Source organism: Chiloscyllium plagiosum, chromosome 23, assembly GCF_004010195.1.
Source record: "Chiloscyllium plagiosum isolate BGI_BamShark_2017 chromosome 23, ASM401019v2, whole genome shotgun sequence".
NCBI lineage: Eukaryota > Metazoa > Chordata > Chondrichthyes > Orectolobiformes > Hemiscylliidae > Chiloscyllium > Chiloscyllium plagiosum.
The window spans coordinates 16,638,556-16,652,526 of record NC_057732.1 but is presented as its reverse complement, the minus strand read 5'-3'; the positions used below and the strand labels follow the sequence as shown (position 1 = coordinate 16,652,526).

At 38.6% G+C, this 13,971-nt stretch overlaps 1 protein-coding gene across 3 annotated transcripts in view; it reads left to right on the top strand.

Annotated features, from left to right (window-relative positions):
* LOC122561654 (copine-8) overlaps positions 1 to 13,971 on the top strand; it is a 356,185-nt gene that overhangs the window by 128,373 nt on the left and 213,841 nt on the right. For all 3 annotated transcript variants that reach the window (XM_043713602.1, XM_043713603.1, XM_043713601.1), the window contains exon 5: positions 12,692 to 12,731. In XM_043713602.1, coding sequence (XP_043569537.1) covers positions 12,692 to 12,731 — 40 coding nt within the window. The remainder of the gene's footprint in view (positions 1 to 12,691; positions 12,732 to 13,971) is intronic.

Below are 13,971 nucleotides of genomic sequence, written 5' to 3'. Positions count from 1 at the left end.
AAATCATGTCTCACAAACTTGATTGATTTTTTTGAAGAAGTAACAAAGAAGATTGATGAGGGCAGACCAGTAGATGTGATCTATATGGACTTCAGTACGGCGTTCCACAAGGTTCCCCATGGGAGACTGATTAGCATGGATCTCATGGAATACAGGAAGAACTAACCATTTGGATATATAGAACTGGCTCAAAGGTAGAAGACAGAGGGTGGTGGTGGAGGGTTGTTTTTCAGACTGGAGGCCTGTGACCAGTGGAGTGCCACAAGGATTGGTGCTGGGCCCTCTACTTTTTGTCATTTACATAAATGATTTGGATGCGAGCATAAGAGGTACAGTTAGTAAGTTTGTAGATGACATGAAAATTGGAGGTGTAGTGGATAGCGAAGAGGGTTACCTCAGATTACAACAGGATCTGGCCCAGACTGGCCAATGGGCTGAGAAGTGGCAGATGGAGTTTAATTCAGATAAATGTGAGGTGCTGCATTTTGGGAAAGCAAATCTTAGCAGGACTTATACACTTAATGGTAAGGTCCTAGGGAGTGTTGCTTAACAAAGAGATTTTGGAGTGCAGGTTCATAGCTTCTTGACAGTGGAGTCGCAGGTCGATAGGATAGTGAAGAAGGCGTTTGGTATGATTTCCTTTAATGGTCAGAGTATTGAGTACAGGAGTTGGGAGGTCATGTTGCAGCTGTACAGGGCATTGGTTAGGCCACTGTTGGAATATTGCATGCAATTCTAGTCTCCTTCCTATTGGAAAGATGTTGTGAAACTTGAAAGGGTTATAGAAAAGATTTACAAGGATGTTGCCAGGGTTGGAGGATCTGAGCTACAGGGAGAGGCTGAACAGGCTGGGACAGTTTTCCCTGGAGCCTCGGAGGCTAAGGAGTGACCTTATAGACGTTTACTAAATTGAGGGGCATGGATAGGATAAATAGACATTTATCTGGTGTCGGGGAGTCCAGAACTAGAGGGCATAGGTTTAGGGTGAGAGGGGAAAGATATAAAAGAGACCTAAGGGTCAATTTTTTCACGCAGAGGGTGGTACGTGTATGGAATGAGCTGCCAGAGAATGTGGTGGAGGCTGGTACAATTGCAACATTTAAGAGGCATTTGGATGGGTATATGAATAGCAAGGGTTTGGAGGGATATGGGCCGGGTGCTGGCAGGTGGGACTAGATTGGGTTGGGATATCTGGTCGGCATGGACGAGTTGGACCGAAGGGTCTGTTTTCATGCTGTACATCTTTATGACTGTGACTCTATGGGAAGCACTCCAGCATTTATTTACATGTTAGCAGTATTTGAACATGAAGCTTTCAATCACTGATTGTATTAGGCATTCTGGTTGAAATGGTGGGTGAGAAATTCTAAATTATAGTTCTTTGCCAACTAGATAATCACCTTTTCTAAACAATTACGTTTTACTGGGCAGGAATCCTGGATACAGCTACTTGTTAGTTGATGTTCATTTAACTGATGAAACAATGTGGTTTGAATATTGTAAACTTCTTGTCTTGAATTTTCACTTTTGGGCTTGGGATACAATTTCCAGCACAGACCCAACCCAATGAAAAGTACCGTGGAATTTCACCCACTTGAGGGTGATGCTGTTGGATGTGGTGGGGGGAGGGAGATGTAGGGTGTTGGTGGGGAGGGGGAAGAGGCTACTGCCACTGAAAAGAGTTCAGGAGTAGCCAGGTGTGGGAGTGGATGGTCTGAAAGGCCTGTCTTGCTGCTCCAATACTTTCTTGAAGTTGTTAGAAAAAAACCAGCCTTCCCAACCCTCATTCATTCAAACCCCGCTCCACTCCTTTCTCTCAGTCCTCTCTCTCACTCCCTCTCCCTCTGTCTCACACTCCCCATCTCATGTTTCCTCCATCCAACTCCTCATGCTGAGTTCTGGCGCCCCAACACCCCTAACACCACTACCAGGATCCATTATAACCCTTAAGCCAATGTAGCATCAACTCATGGCCTCCCTACCTACCACCCTTTTACACCTAGCGTGTCATTACTCCCAGTACACACCATGGCAGATCTCAGGGCTCATTCAGAGATGAAATAAAGTTGTAGTGTTTATTAATGAATTCTCTTTTTTAATTCCCACTTGTTTAAAAAACAACTACATTTAACTTCCTTCAGATGCTAAATTCTTTCTTTAAAAATACACATATGTGTTCATAATCCCTAATTCAAAGCTGTCAACTAACTATGAACTGACAGACACTTATTGTAACAGGTTATGAAGTCAGTCATATAGCATTATTTTTATAATGATAACTCTCAAACATGTCAAACGACAAAATCAAATAGCAAGACTTAAAACAGTGCTGCTGGTTTTTGCAAATAATTAAAGGACAGCCATTTTAAATGCTTGACATTACTCTTGACAGCTCCAATGATTTGATTAACTTTTTACACCCTCTCATGTTATATCTAACAGTTCCAGGAGGAACCTTACCTCTCCCAAATAACATTTGACATCTCCCAAAGAGGTCTTGTGACCATATCCAAAAGGAAACCATACTTTACAAGGAGCTCTAGTGAGTGTAGACTTTCTCCTGCTGGGTCTACAGTGCACAGGTCATGCTGTAGACCTCTCATTAATGCGAATCAGATTGGACTGAAGGCAGCTATGCTTTATCATGTGCATTTCGTTCAGGAACCCATGGATGTGCAAATTAAAATCATCACCCATTCATGCTCCTGTGAAAATGGCAGAGGTTAGTGTTGTGTATGGATCTGTAAGAGCCTGAAGATGTTGATCAGCACCACCCATAGTAGTGTGGCTGCACTCAACTGAATGGGCTTTGTACATTCCTAGACTTGATGAGAATGGTGGCAGCAATCTTCAACATAAAGTCATAAAGATGTGCAGCATGGAAACAGACGCTTTGGTCCAACTCGTCCATGCTGACCAGATATCCTAACCTCATCTAGTTCCACTTGCCAGCACTTGGCCCATTTCCCTCTCAACCCTTCCTGTTCATATACTCATCCAGATGCCTTTTAAATGTTTAATTGTATCAGCCTCCACCACTTCCTATGGCGGTTTATTCCATACATGAACCACCCTCTGCATGAAAAGGTTTCCCCTTAGGACCCTTTTATATCTTTCCCCTCTCACCCTAAACCTATGCCCTCCAGTTCTGAACTCCCCCACCCGAGGGAAAAGACCTTGTCTATTTATACTATCCATGCCCCTTACGATTTTATAAAGCTTTTATAATGTCATTCCTCAGCCTCCAATGCTTCAGGGAAAACAGCCCTAGCCTATTCAACCACTCCCTATACCTCAAACCCCTCAACCCTGGCAACATCCTTGTAAATCTTTTCTGAACTCTTTCAAGTTTCACAACATCCTTCCCATAGGAGGGAGAGCAGAATGGCACACAATACTCCAAAAGTAGCCTAACCAATGTCCTGTACAGCCACAACATGACCTCCCAACTCCTATACTTAATACTCGTACCAATAAAGGAAAGCATACCAAGTGCCTTCTTCAGTATCGTAGCTACCTGCGACTCCACTTTCAAGGAACTACAAAGCTTCACTCCAAGGTCTCTTTATTCAGCAACACTCCCGGACCTAACCATTAAGTGTATAAGTCCTGTTCTGATTTGCCTTTCCAAAATGGAGCACCTTACATTTATCTAAATTAAACTCCGTCTGCCACACCTCAGCCCATTGGCCCATCTAATCAGATCCCATTGTACTCTGAGGTAACCTTCTTCACTGTCCACTACACCTCAAATTTTGGTATCATCTGCAAACTTACTAACAATACCTCCTGTGTTCAGGCAACCCCAGATAATATGGAGAGCAGTGGTGTTGACTTGATTTGGCTGCTCATATGACACTTAATGAGCAGAAGTATGTGAAATACAGAATCAGCTTGAAGCTGTTAGCAGAAAGGAATATCTGAGGATTCAAGAACCTTATAGAAGAAATCCTCATGACAATCTTCAACTAGGAAGTTCATTCAGGTTTGGTAAGAGATGCAATGCAGAGGAGAATTAGCAGAAAGAGTTCCTCCTGGCAACAGGGAATTTATTAACTCCACAGCAGATACAGACTACACCACAAGGCCTTGGAGAGATCCCAAGTCACAGTTCAATGATAAGTGAACAGACATTGATGTAACTGTTAATAAAGCTTAGAATCCCTGCTGAGCCAAGAGAAATTTTAAAATAATCCAGGCTGGAAAGTGAGAAGTTATAAATTTACTTACAGATCAGTTCAAGTGTCATTATCATATTGGGCAGGTACCATGAGGCATGACTACTGCAAGGGAAGTAAATAACCACAAAAAATATAATAATTTGAGGTCACAAATCCAGAGACATTTGTTATGGACCAGTCCAGACCCCCTCAAAATATTTTAAGAAAGTAGCCTGGATCCCAACCTTTTTCTTATTTTAAAGGTAGATGTGAAGTGATGGTGTGATGGAGCTGGTCAAACCACCTGGCTTTAAGCAAAACAGAATTTATCTAAACACTACAGTTGAAACATGAACAAAAGGAAATGGAATTTAGGAAGACTTAACCATTGGAAAACTTAACTGAAGCGATACAGCAACTTAACTGATTAACTGTGCTCATTTAGTAACATCCCATAAACACACCCCTTGGCAAAAAGGTAAATGCAAACATAGATTCTTATAGGAAGGAGGGAACAACATCCAGAGAGATTTCAGAGAAAGTCAGTTAGGAATTATTTACTGAAGCTTGCAACACTTCTGATACTCACATGTCCTCTGACTACTGAAAAAAACTAGAAAACCTGAATTGGAAGAATCGGCCTCTCCTCTTGCATTGCTAAACTTTTACAAAAAATATAGCTCCCTAGACTCTTTGGACTCTCTGCCTTTCTAACCTCTCTTCAAAAAAAGTGCAGGACAAAATAACCTTTTTAAAGTAATAGCATTGTCACACATTGCAAAACCAGTAATTAAAACAATGACAATAGACAAATTAAAAAACTGAGCAGAATTGGTGTAGAGGGACAAAAAATTGAGGAGACTTTATTCAGGACACAGAAAAGGTGTGAAATCCTTTGTAAGATACATGACAAAAGTGGGAATAATTATTTAAAATCTGAGGAGTGTGAGACATTCAATAAAACCTACTGATTAATGCAGGAATTAATATTAAAGTCACAAATGACTGGATTCATGCAGTGAATGTGGGAAAAAAAATGTTGGAATCCTTTGTTTTACTGTGAGAAGCATTAATCCTTCATTTTAGCTATAAGATGTGGAGAAAATCCTTCCATATAGCAGAAAAGAGCAGCAGAACTGCTATCACTACAAAAGAAGAAAAACATGGCATCTGAAATAATATTTCCAGGAGGACCTAATTTCAGAGATGAACCAATTGAACACATTAGACATCTTGGAGGAACTAACTTTTGATATATGGAGTGGCTTCCAAGTTAGACCTTAAATCAGATTCTGAAGAAGTAAATAGATGTTCGGAGTATAGCTGATGATATTGTAGCTATAGGAAACAGCAGATATTTTTGAAGAGATACTGAAAACCTTTCACAATTATATTAATTTCAGAGCTAATAAAATTTGTGAAGGCACAAGTTTTGTATTCAGGAACATTCATTGATGTGTTCATTAATGATCGCTGAAATTAATGAAAAACTATGACTACGATTTTAAGTCAGAATTATTTGAGGCAAAATTTTTGCAGTAATTGCTGTTGAGTATTTGTTAGATTTAATGTAAAGATGGTTGAGCTCTAGATAAAGCCATTCAGGTGCTGAATGAATCAGAAGTCCAGTAACAACACAGATCAATGCTAAGAGGAAATGATAAACATTGGCACAAGAGATCAGGATCAAAGCAGTCTCCCAAGACCTGGTCGTGCCTAGCTCTTTAAAGTGAATACTTTCTGTTACATTATTGGCCACTTTCAGAAAATGTGCAGAAAGGGGGCACAGCTTTATAAAACCAAGAAATCAAATAACTTCCCAAGCAAACTGGTTAGTGAGTGCAATAATCTACAAGAATAGAAAAATAAAGGGTCCTGAGGAAAATAGATGATCCAGCCCTTGCATTTTGGCCAGCTAATATTTATCGTCATCTCACAAACTCAAGGCACTGGGGTGAGTTCACTATATTATCACTAGTGACCAATGGTTACAAAAAACTCTGGCCGTAGTGCAACTGTATGATCCAGGAGGCAAAATTCTTCAGACTAAACATATGCTACAAGCAACTTGCCAAAAGAAGGAACATCAAATAGCAGAAATCTCTCATATACAACAACCACGATTTCTCACTTTTGAGTCGGAAGGCATGACTTAATTGCAATTTTCTTCAAATAGCGGAACGAGTTAAACTATAGAAAGGAACAGACAGTCAAGAAAGTTGAATAATTAACCAAAGAACAGTTGGCAAAGGATTATGTCAGGTTCCTTAGACTCATGGGAGAACATAATTAGTTTCAATGGATCTGATTTTCTATTTTTATTGCCATAAGAAGTTTGTTTCATGCTGTCAACAAGATGGGAAGGTGTGGCTTCAATGGATTGGAACAAAAGGTTTTCCACTGCTACCAACACTGAAGCGCCAGAAATGTGTGTGAGGAGAAACCAGCAATGAGTTAGCCAAAAAATATTGTACACCACTTGAGTCAATTGACAGTTGTATAATTGATGGAACTCAACATAGTGAACCAATAACTCTTATGTTAAGTCCTGACTTTCTCAATCTACTGAGGTTGAATTCTCAGTATCTGTGACAGAGATCATTGCCAATCCTCAAATAGTAGAACTGAGGAAATGAACATATTGGTTCAGTAATGCAACCACCCAAAGTGGATGAGAGGGCCTAAACTAAGCAATATTGAAGCAAAACGTTTAAGTGTGCCAGCACAAATCTATGCAAAGTGAGAATAAAAATATGCTGACAAAGATGGAAGATGTGATACATACAACTCAATGGAAGCCATCACTGAGAAAGGATGACTGATAGCTAATGATTTAAGATACAGCAAAGAACAAATTGATGTGATAGAGGCTCAGGATCCTGCAAATAAGCAATTGCATGTTTCAAGAGGAAAAGCATCCTCTGTGAAAGAAAGTCAAAAGATTAAAGGTCTTCCAGACTTTGGACCACCAGGAAGTGAATCAAAGACATCTGGAAACCTAGTAGTTTTCTAAGTCTGAAGAGAATGCATTGTAGAAGAATAATGGATGGATCATTAGAATTTGTAAAATCAGAGACCTGTGGAGAGGAAATGGTGTTGTGGTAAATATAATTTTGAATACAAAAGTACAGTACTAATAATGGAAAATGCTTGGGAGGAGATGTTTTATAAGGCTGTGAAAGAGTTAATACCAAGTACTGCCATAAGTACCGAACCACGAAGATGATGCTGTATGAACTTGAGAGCAGAACAGGATCTTACAGGAATGAGACCTAACATTTCATTGTCTTCAAAGTTCATGTTACAATGTCTATCATATCCAGTAACCTGTCATTAGTTTGCTGACATGCAATAAACTATATCTTGTTAACCACTCCTAATTAGACCAGAAAATGGCTTTCCTCTACTACATGCGATAAAGCAGGTCCTGTAGTTTTGAAGAGAATGGTGACAGCAAACTTCATCATGAGCAGCAGCTTATCTCCTGTTGTGAGCTGGCATTGCAATAACAGCCAGGTTCAGAGGCAGGACCTTTGGTTTGTTGCCTGCACTGCTATTATTGATCAGATGGAAATCTCTCCATCTGCACGAAAATTCAAGTCATTGTCTTTGCAGATCTGTTGTTCCTACTCCAAACTCCATTTCCTGGGTACTGACTCCATCATCTTCACAATCACCTGATGAAGGAGCGTCGCTCCGAAAGCTAGTGTGCTCCCAATTAAACCTGTTGGACTATAACCTGGTGTTGTGTGATTTTTAACTTTGTACACCCCAGTCCAACACCAGTATCTCCAAATCTTCATTGACAACAGTTTGAGATTAAATCAGCTTGCTTGCAACCTTCATGTCACATTTATCCTGACACGAAATTCCAACCTCATAGTTACGTCATCAGTAAGACTGTCCATTTCCACCTCTGCAATATCTTTCTTTCTTTCTCAGCTCATTTGCTATTAAAACCCTCCTTCATGCCTTTCCTACCTTTAGACTTCACGTCCCATGCACTTCTGGTGATCTTTCACATTCTACCCTATTAAACATGGGGTCACCCAAAGCTCTGCTGTCTTGTCTCTTAAATTGGGCCAAGTCATGTCAGGCAACAACTTCATTTGAAAGTATTCATTATTTTCAAATCTCTTAACTCTCCCAATTTCCTCAAGCTCCATCACCCTCCAAAATATCTGTGTTTTTTTTCTAATTCTGCCCTCATCAGCATCCCTGATTGTAATCTCACAATTCATGGCTACTACTCCTTTGGTTACTTAGACTCTACCTTCCTGCTTTTCTAGATTGCTTTCTTTCATTGCAACATTGCTTAAAATGTACCTCTTTGAACAACTTTGGTGATCTGACTTGAGTAGAGGACAGTTGTAAAAAGAATGATTTAACAATGGGAGAGATGTTGAATGGCTTTCTCTATTCTCTATGTTGGGATTTTGTGTTCTTTTCCAACTTTGTTTAGCAACATAAAATTAGAGTTTCAATACAAGATTGTTAATTCACAAATAATACCAAGTTAGACAGAGTATTTGACCTAGATATTACAAAGAGAGCTCTACACTGTTTACCAATGATAGTATACGACAGAGCAGAAACAAGAGTTAGAAACCAAGTTAATTTCAGGATTCGGGCAAAAATTGTATATTGTAAATTATTTAGCCATTCACCATGACTAAGCAATGCCAAACCAATAATAAAGCAAATAGGATGATGGATTTTATAATCAAATTAGTTGGTCATGTTGATGGCATATTGTGTTCTTGTCATGATAAGCCTAGAGAACCGAATGCATGTTTGATTATTGCAAGTTAGAGAGGAATCCAACTCTTGAAGACAAACTATGATGCCAATTATGGAAGAATTGTAAGTTGATCCTGCAGTCGAATGCTCACAACCTGGAATACTTACAAGGCTGCTGCTTCATGGGTTATAGTGGGGGATTTCCAGTCCATTTAGATGAAAAATCAAAATGTTCCTGGCTTGTTGTCGACAAAGCCCAATTATACACAGAAACTCAAACCTCAGTGCCAGTTTGAATCTGAGTTGGTGATTATTGCCGCAAAGTGCCTGGAACTGATTATATTTTATTTATTTTAGAACAGACCGGAAAATTTTTCCTTCAAAATATGTAAACAAATTTTCCTTGCCATCTCACAAATAAGGATTTCAAACTCTAACTATAACACAATTTTAAATTCATTTGATAGCCTGTCATGTTAGGTGAAGGGGTAAATGAATGGGTCTGGGTGGGTTGCTCTTCGGAGGGTCGGTGTGGACTTGTTGGGCTGAAGGGCCTGTTTCCACACTGTAAGTAATCTATCTAATCTAGTCTAATCTAATCTAATCATGATGTACAACTTTCTCGGATCCAAGTTTTCATTTGAAAATAACTTGATATATAATAATGATGCTAAGTACAATCTAAATACAAGTTTATAAAAAATCTACCATGTATGAAAAGTGATTTTTTAATATTAAACAGCGGTGATACCTGATAGTTGCAACTGAGAAACCTCATCCTGTATTATCACACACGAATGGGAAAGGGACAAACCCTCTCACGATGAACAGATGGCTCCAATTTTATAGCTTTACACAACATAGAACAATCATAACATATATTACCATGAGCATTTAAAACCCATGTCCTAGAACCTGAGAGATAGGCGTGTGCAGTGGGATTACCCATTCAAAGGTTAATAGATGACTCATGACAGCTATTTTAATTTATCCCAGCAACCTGTGCAATTTCGGTTTTGCATTCTGCCCGAGTGCTATTGAAAAATTGATTACTTTTGGACAAATTTAAAAGGAGATAAGTGGATGAGTTGTTTCTTCAGTGGGACTTTCACTGGCTATATTTGATCACAATCTCATAAAATTGTCAAGAGGGGCCAGTTTTTTTAATATCAAAGCGAATGTCAAATGCTGAATTTCTTGTTTAATTTATTGAGCGTTTTAAAGATTTGTCAATGCTGTTATGTGGCTCATGAGACCTGTACCTTGTGGATACTGGAAGAGTGCATTAGATGCTCAGAGGATGCCAAGCCATTAAATCAATGTGAAAATCAAACCACAGGCCCCCCTACACACATTAATATCACTGTAGAATGGAGAGGATCTTATCCATTAAGACAAAAACCTCTTAGCATCTGAATTATTACAAGATGCTGGTCAATTTAATGGTTTATTGCTTTATGAGAGAAGTACTCAATGTCAAATAAGTAGTAGGGCAATTTAAAAATGATTTTATTTTATACTATCCAAACACCTTTTAAACCTACCTGCCAAAGAATCCTTACTATTTATTCTTTGAGGCATTGTGAACCAAGTCTCTTGCAAAACTCTTTGCCAATTTCCATTAAAATTGTGATGGTTCTGAAATGCCCATCTCCACAATAGAATTGGAGAATTTAGGAGTAGTGTATATAAGCTTGCTACTTTAATTCTTATCCCATGCCAACAGAAATAGTTGGAGACTGGAATTGGGATGGGAATCCAGAATTGCATCCTGCTCACCATTTCTAAACCCAAAGAGACCCTTTGACAAAGGGTCAGTTAGACTCGAAACGTCAGCTCTTTTCTCTCCTTACAGATGCTGCCAGACTTGCTGAGATTTTCCAGCATTATCTCTTTTGGTTTCAAATTCCAGCATCCGCAGTAATTTTCTTTTATCCACCATTTCTAAAGTCTTTCTGACACAGCTGGAGGAATGGAAATCTGACCACGGATGGTAGTTTTGTTTGGACTGGTCCATAATGAATATAGTTTTGTTTTTAACTTTACACTCTTATTTATTATTACTTTGAATAACTGAGCCCTGTGTAAAAATAGTTTATGAGCTTCATTAAATGCACTACTGAAAGCAAAAGATGCTGGAGATCACAATCCCATGGAGAGAGAGAGAGAGCAAGGTAACATTTCAAGTTTAGATGACTCTTCTCAGCTCTGATGAGCCATCTAGAGTCAAAACGTTAGCTTGCTCACTGCCCATGGATGCTGTCTGACCCGCTGTGATCTCCAGTATTTATCTTCAGTACAGATTCCAGCATCTGCAGTAATATGCACCAACATTTTATTCCACTGCTGTTCAAAAAGCGGTGTATGTTTTTGTGCAGTGTGGGGAAAAAATAAATAACTTGGATAAGGAAGAATGAATCAGTTAGCATAGTTAGTGTTCGTAGTGGATCTGTATATTATTTACAGAAATAGGATAATTTGTGAATCCATAAAACAACTGAAATCTGAAACAACTTAAAAACATTTCTCAATTGTAGTAAGTGTACCGTATTTGCCCAGAGTCTAAAGTACCTAAATATTATATGTAAAAAACTAACTTCTCCTATGAATGATTACTTACAGAAAAAATCTGATTAAAAATATCTTTACTGCTTTCTCCAATTGACAATTGTGCATTTAAATTGAAATGGTTTTCCTGTGTAATTTTACTGGCTTCTGCTTTTATGGAAGGCAATTCACAATTGCTTCTGCTGTGGATAACTCTATATTTTATTAATTTTACTCAAAGCTTTGATATTGCATTAATTATTTCTGTCTTTATGAATGTTAAAGTAACTTAGTCCTATGATTAGTATTTGTTAATATTATACATACAGACAGACATACAGCATTTTTTCTCCTGAATGGACAGCGAGTGTATTACTTCAATCTCACTGTGTTTTTGAAAGAAACCCTTCAACATGCTCTATTTAACAACAAGAATGTAACAAATGTAGTGATCATAGCTGACTAGTCTACTAGTGGGTTTACTAGATTTTGCATCTGAAAGGTCGATAAGCCCCAATTTTAAGTCTAGCATGTTTCAGAGCGGGTAGGGTACAGTGCAGGAGATAACCTTTGATGTCTTAAGTCCCAAGTCTCTGAGGTTGAATTGTTCTCCTTTGTCTCCCACTCAAAGTTATGTTATATTAGAGAGGCAAGCCAGATAATGGGGTGGGAACTAAGCAACATCATGGACCAATGGAATCAGTGTTTGTAAAAGTAAGTCAGCCAGGTGTGGAATTCCCCCTGGTTGATCACAGTCAGATGATGAACACTAAAGGCTGTTGGTATGCATTGTCAAGTCTCAGATTTCACTAATGGCCTCCTGGCTGAAGTTAATATGGCAGCCAGACCCCTAGTATGTACCAACAAGGATAAAAGAAAAATGGGATTTGAAGAAAATTGGCAAGGAATTGGCAATTGGCATTGGAATGAAAATTTTAATCATAAATTTGACTCCAAATGGCAATATTGATAGTGAAACACAGTTCTGAATTATTTATATTAAAATTATTTTGACTAATACTGCAATGTTACAGCATTGACTTTTTTTAAAACATAATTTAGAACTGAATTGCATAAGCGCAGAAAAACTTGGGTTAGATTTAATAAATAGCTATAAAGCACCAACATTGAGTTTCCATGATTATTTATAATATGAAAATGGGTTTCAGCTTTATTTTAATCTGTCAAACTTAGCTTTTATGGCTTATGGAATAATAAATTCTTAATTTTATTATTCTTTTCAGGTATGATGTTGATTCAAAGAGTTCGAATTTATCTGAACATGTAAGTTCTGTTTGTTTTTGACCTTTGATACTTAGTAGGTACAAATCTTAAAGCATAATGAGGGAAGGTTAAACTCGAATTGCAATGGTTTAATTTTATCTGAGAACAGCACCTCAGGCAATTTTACTGTTTCCAAACAATAATACTCCATGTCATTAATACACTTGAAATTTTGGAATTGACATCGCCTTTTAAAGTTAGCTTGGATAATTGCAATAAAAATGTGTCCTGGATGAATTCCGTTGTATTAGCTGTTGAGCTTCTGGAATATCAATGAACAAAGCATGAATCGGGATTGATTTCTCTCTGTTTTCTCAGAAATCTTTCCGAAGAATTCTTTTTCCTAAATCTATGAAGCAAATTATGAATCTCATTTCATCAATCAGTTTCTCAGTTTAAAAACATCCCTATTTACATCTCTTAAACCTATATTTTTGAATATTGGTTGCCCCCAAATTCATCTTATTCTTTAATGCCACTCCCTTGTCACAGAATCTGAGCAAAATCAAGCAGATGACATTGAGATGCTATGGCATCACAGAGTTTCACATGAGTATTGTGGACAAATTAGCATTCTGAGAGGAATTTAGAGAAAAACAAAGCGAATCATCAGTGCTGACTGAAATAAGGGCAAGGGCTTCTAGCCTGCAGAGAGTTGGAGACCAGACCTACCCTGACTGATGTACTAGGGGATCCCCAACATACTGCTACACGATAACTATTCATTAGAGGTTGAAACTTCTGTTAGGCAGTTACCTGACATTTGAAACCCTCTGAAAAACTCACCAACTCTGACATGGGGACATTGCCATGTTCTGAATTGCTTATCTTAGCAGCCAGCTAGGAAAGATTTAAAAACTAAAACCTGCTGTAACTTCTGGCTAGCGATAAAACTGACCCCCCAATCACTTAAACTAAATCCCTCAGACACAAGATACCTAATGTAAGAGTTACCTACCTCAACAGGATACCTGACATGTAACTGATCACCTCAACACCTTCTCACCAACCCATCTGCCACCCTACACCCTCATACACCTATCTCCCAGTCAACCCCCTACATTGATCCACCTGGCACACCACCCCCTCACCCATTTGCTACTACACCATCTCATTCCCAGGGCAACCTATTCCCTTACTCACATGGCACCAAACTTTGACACTCATTCACCTTATGAGATTAGATTAGATTACATTACAGTATGGAAACAGGCCCTTCGGCCCAACAAGTCCACACCGA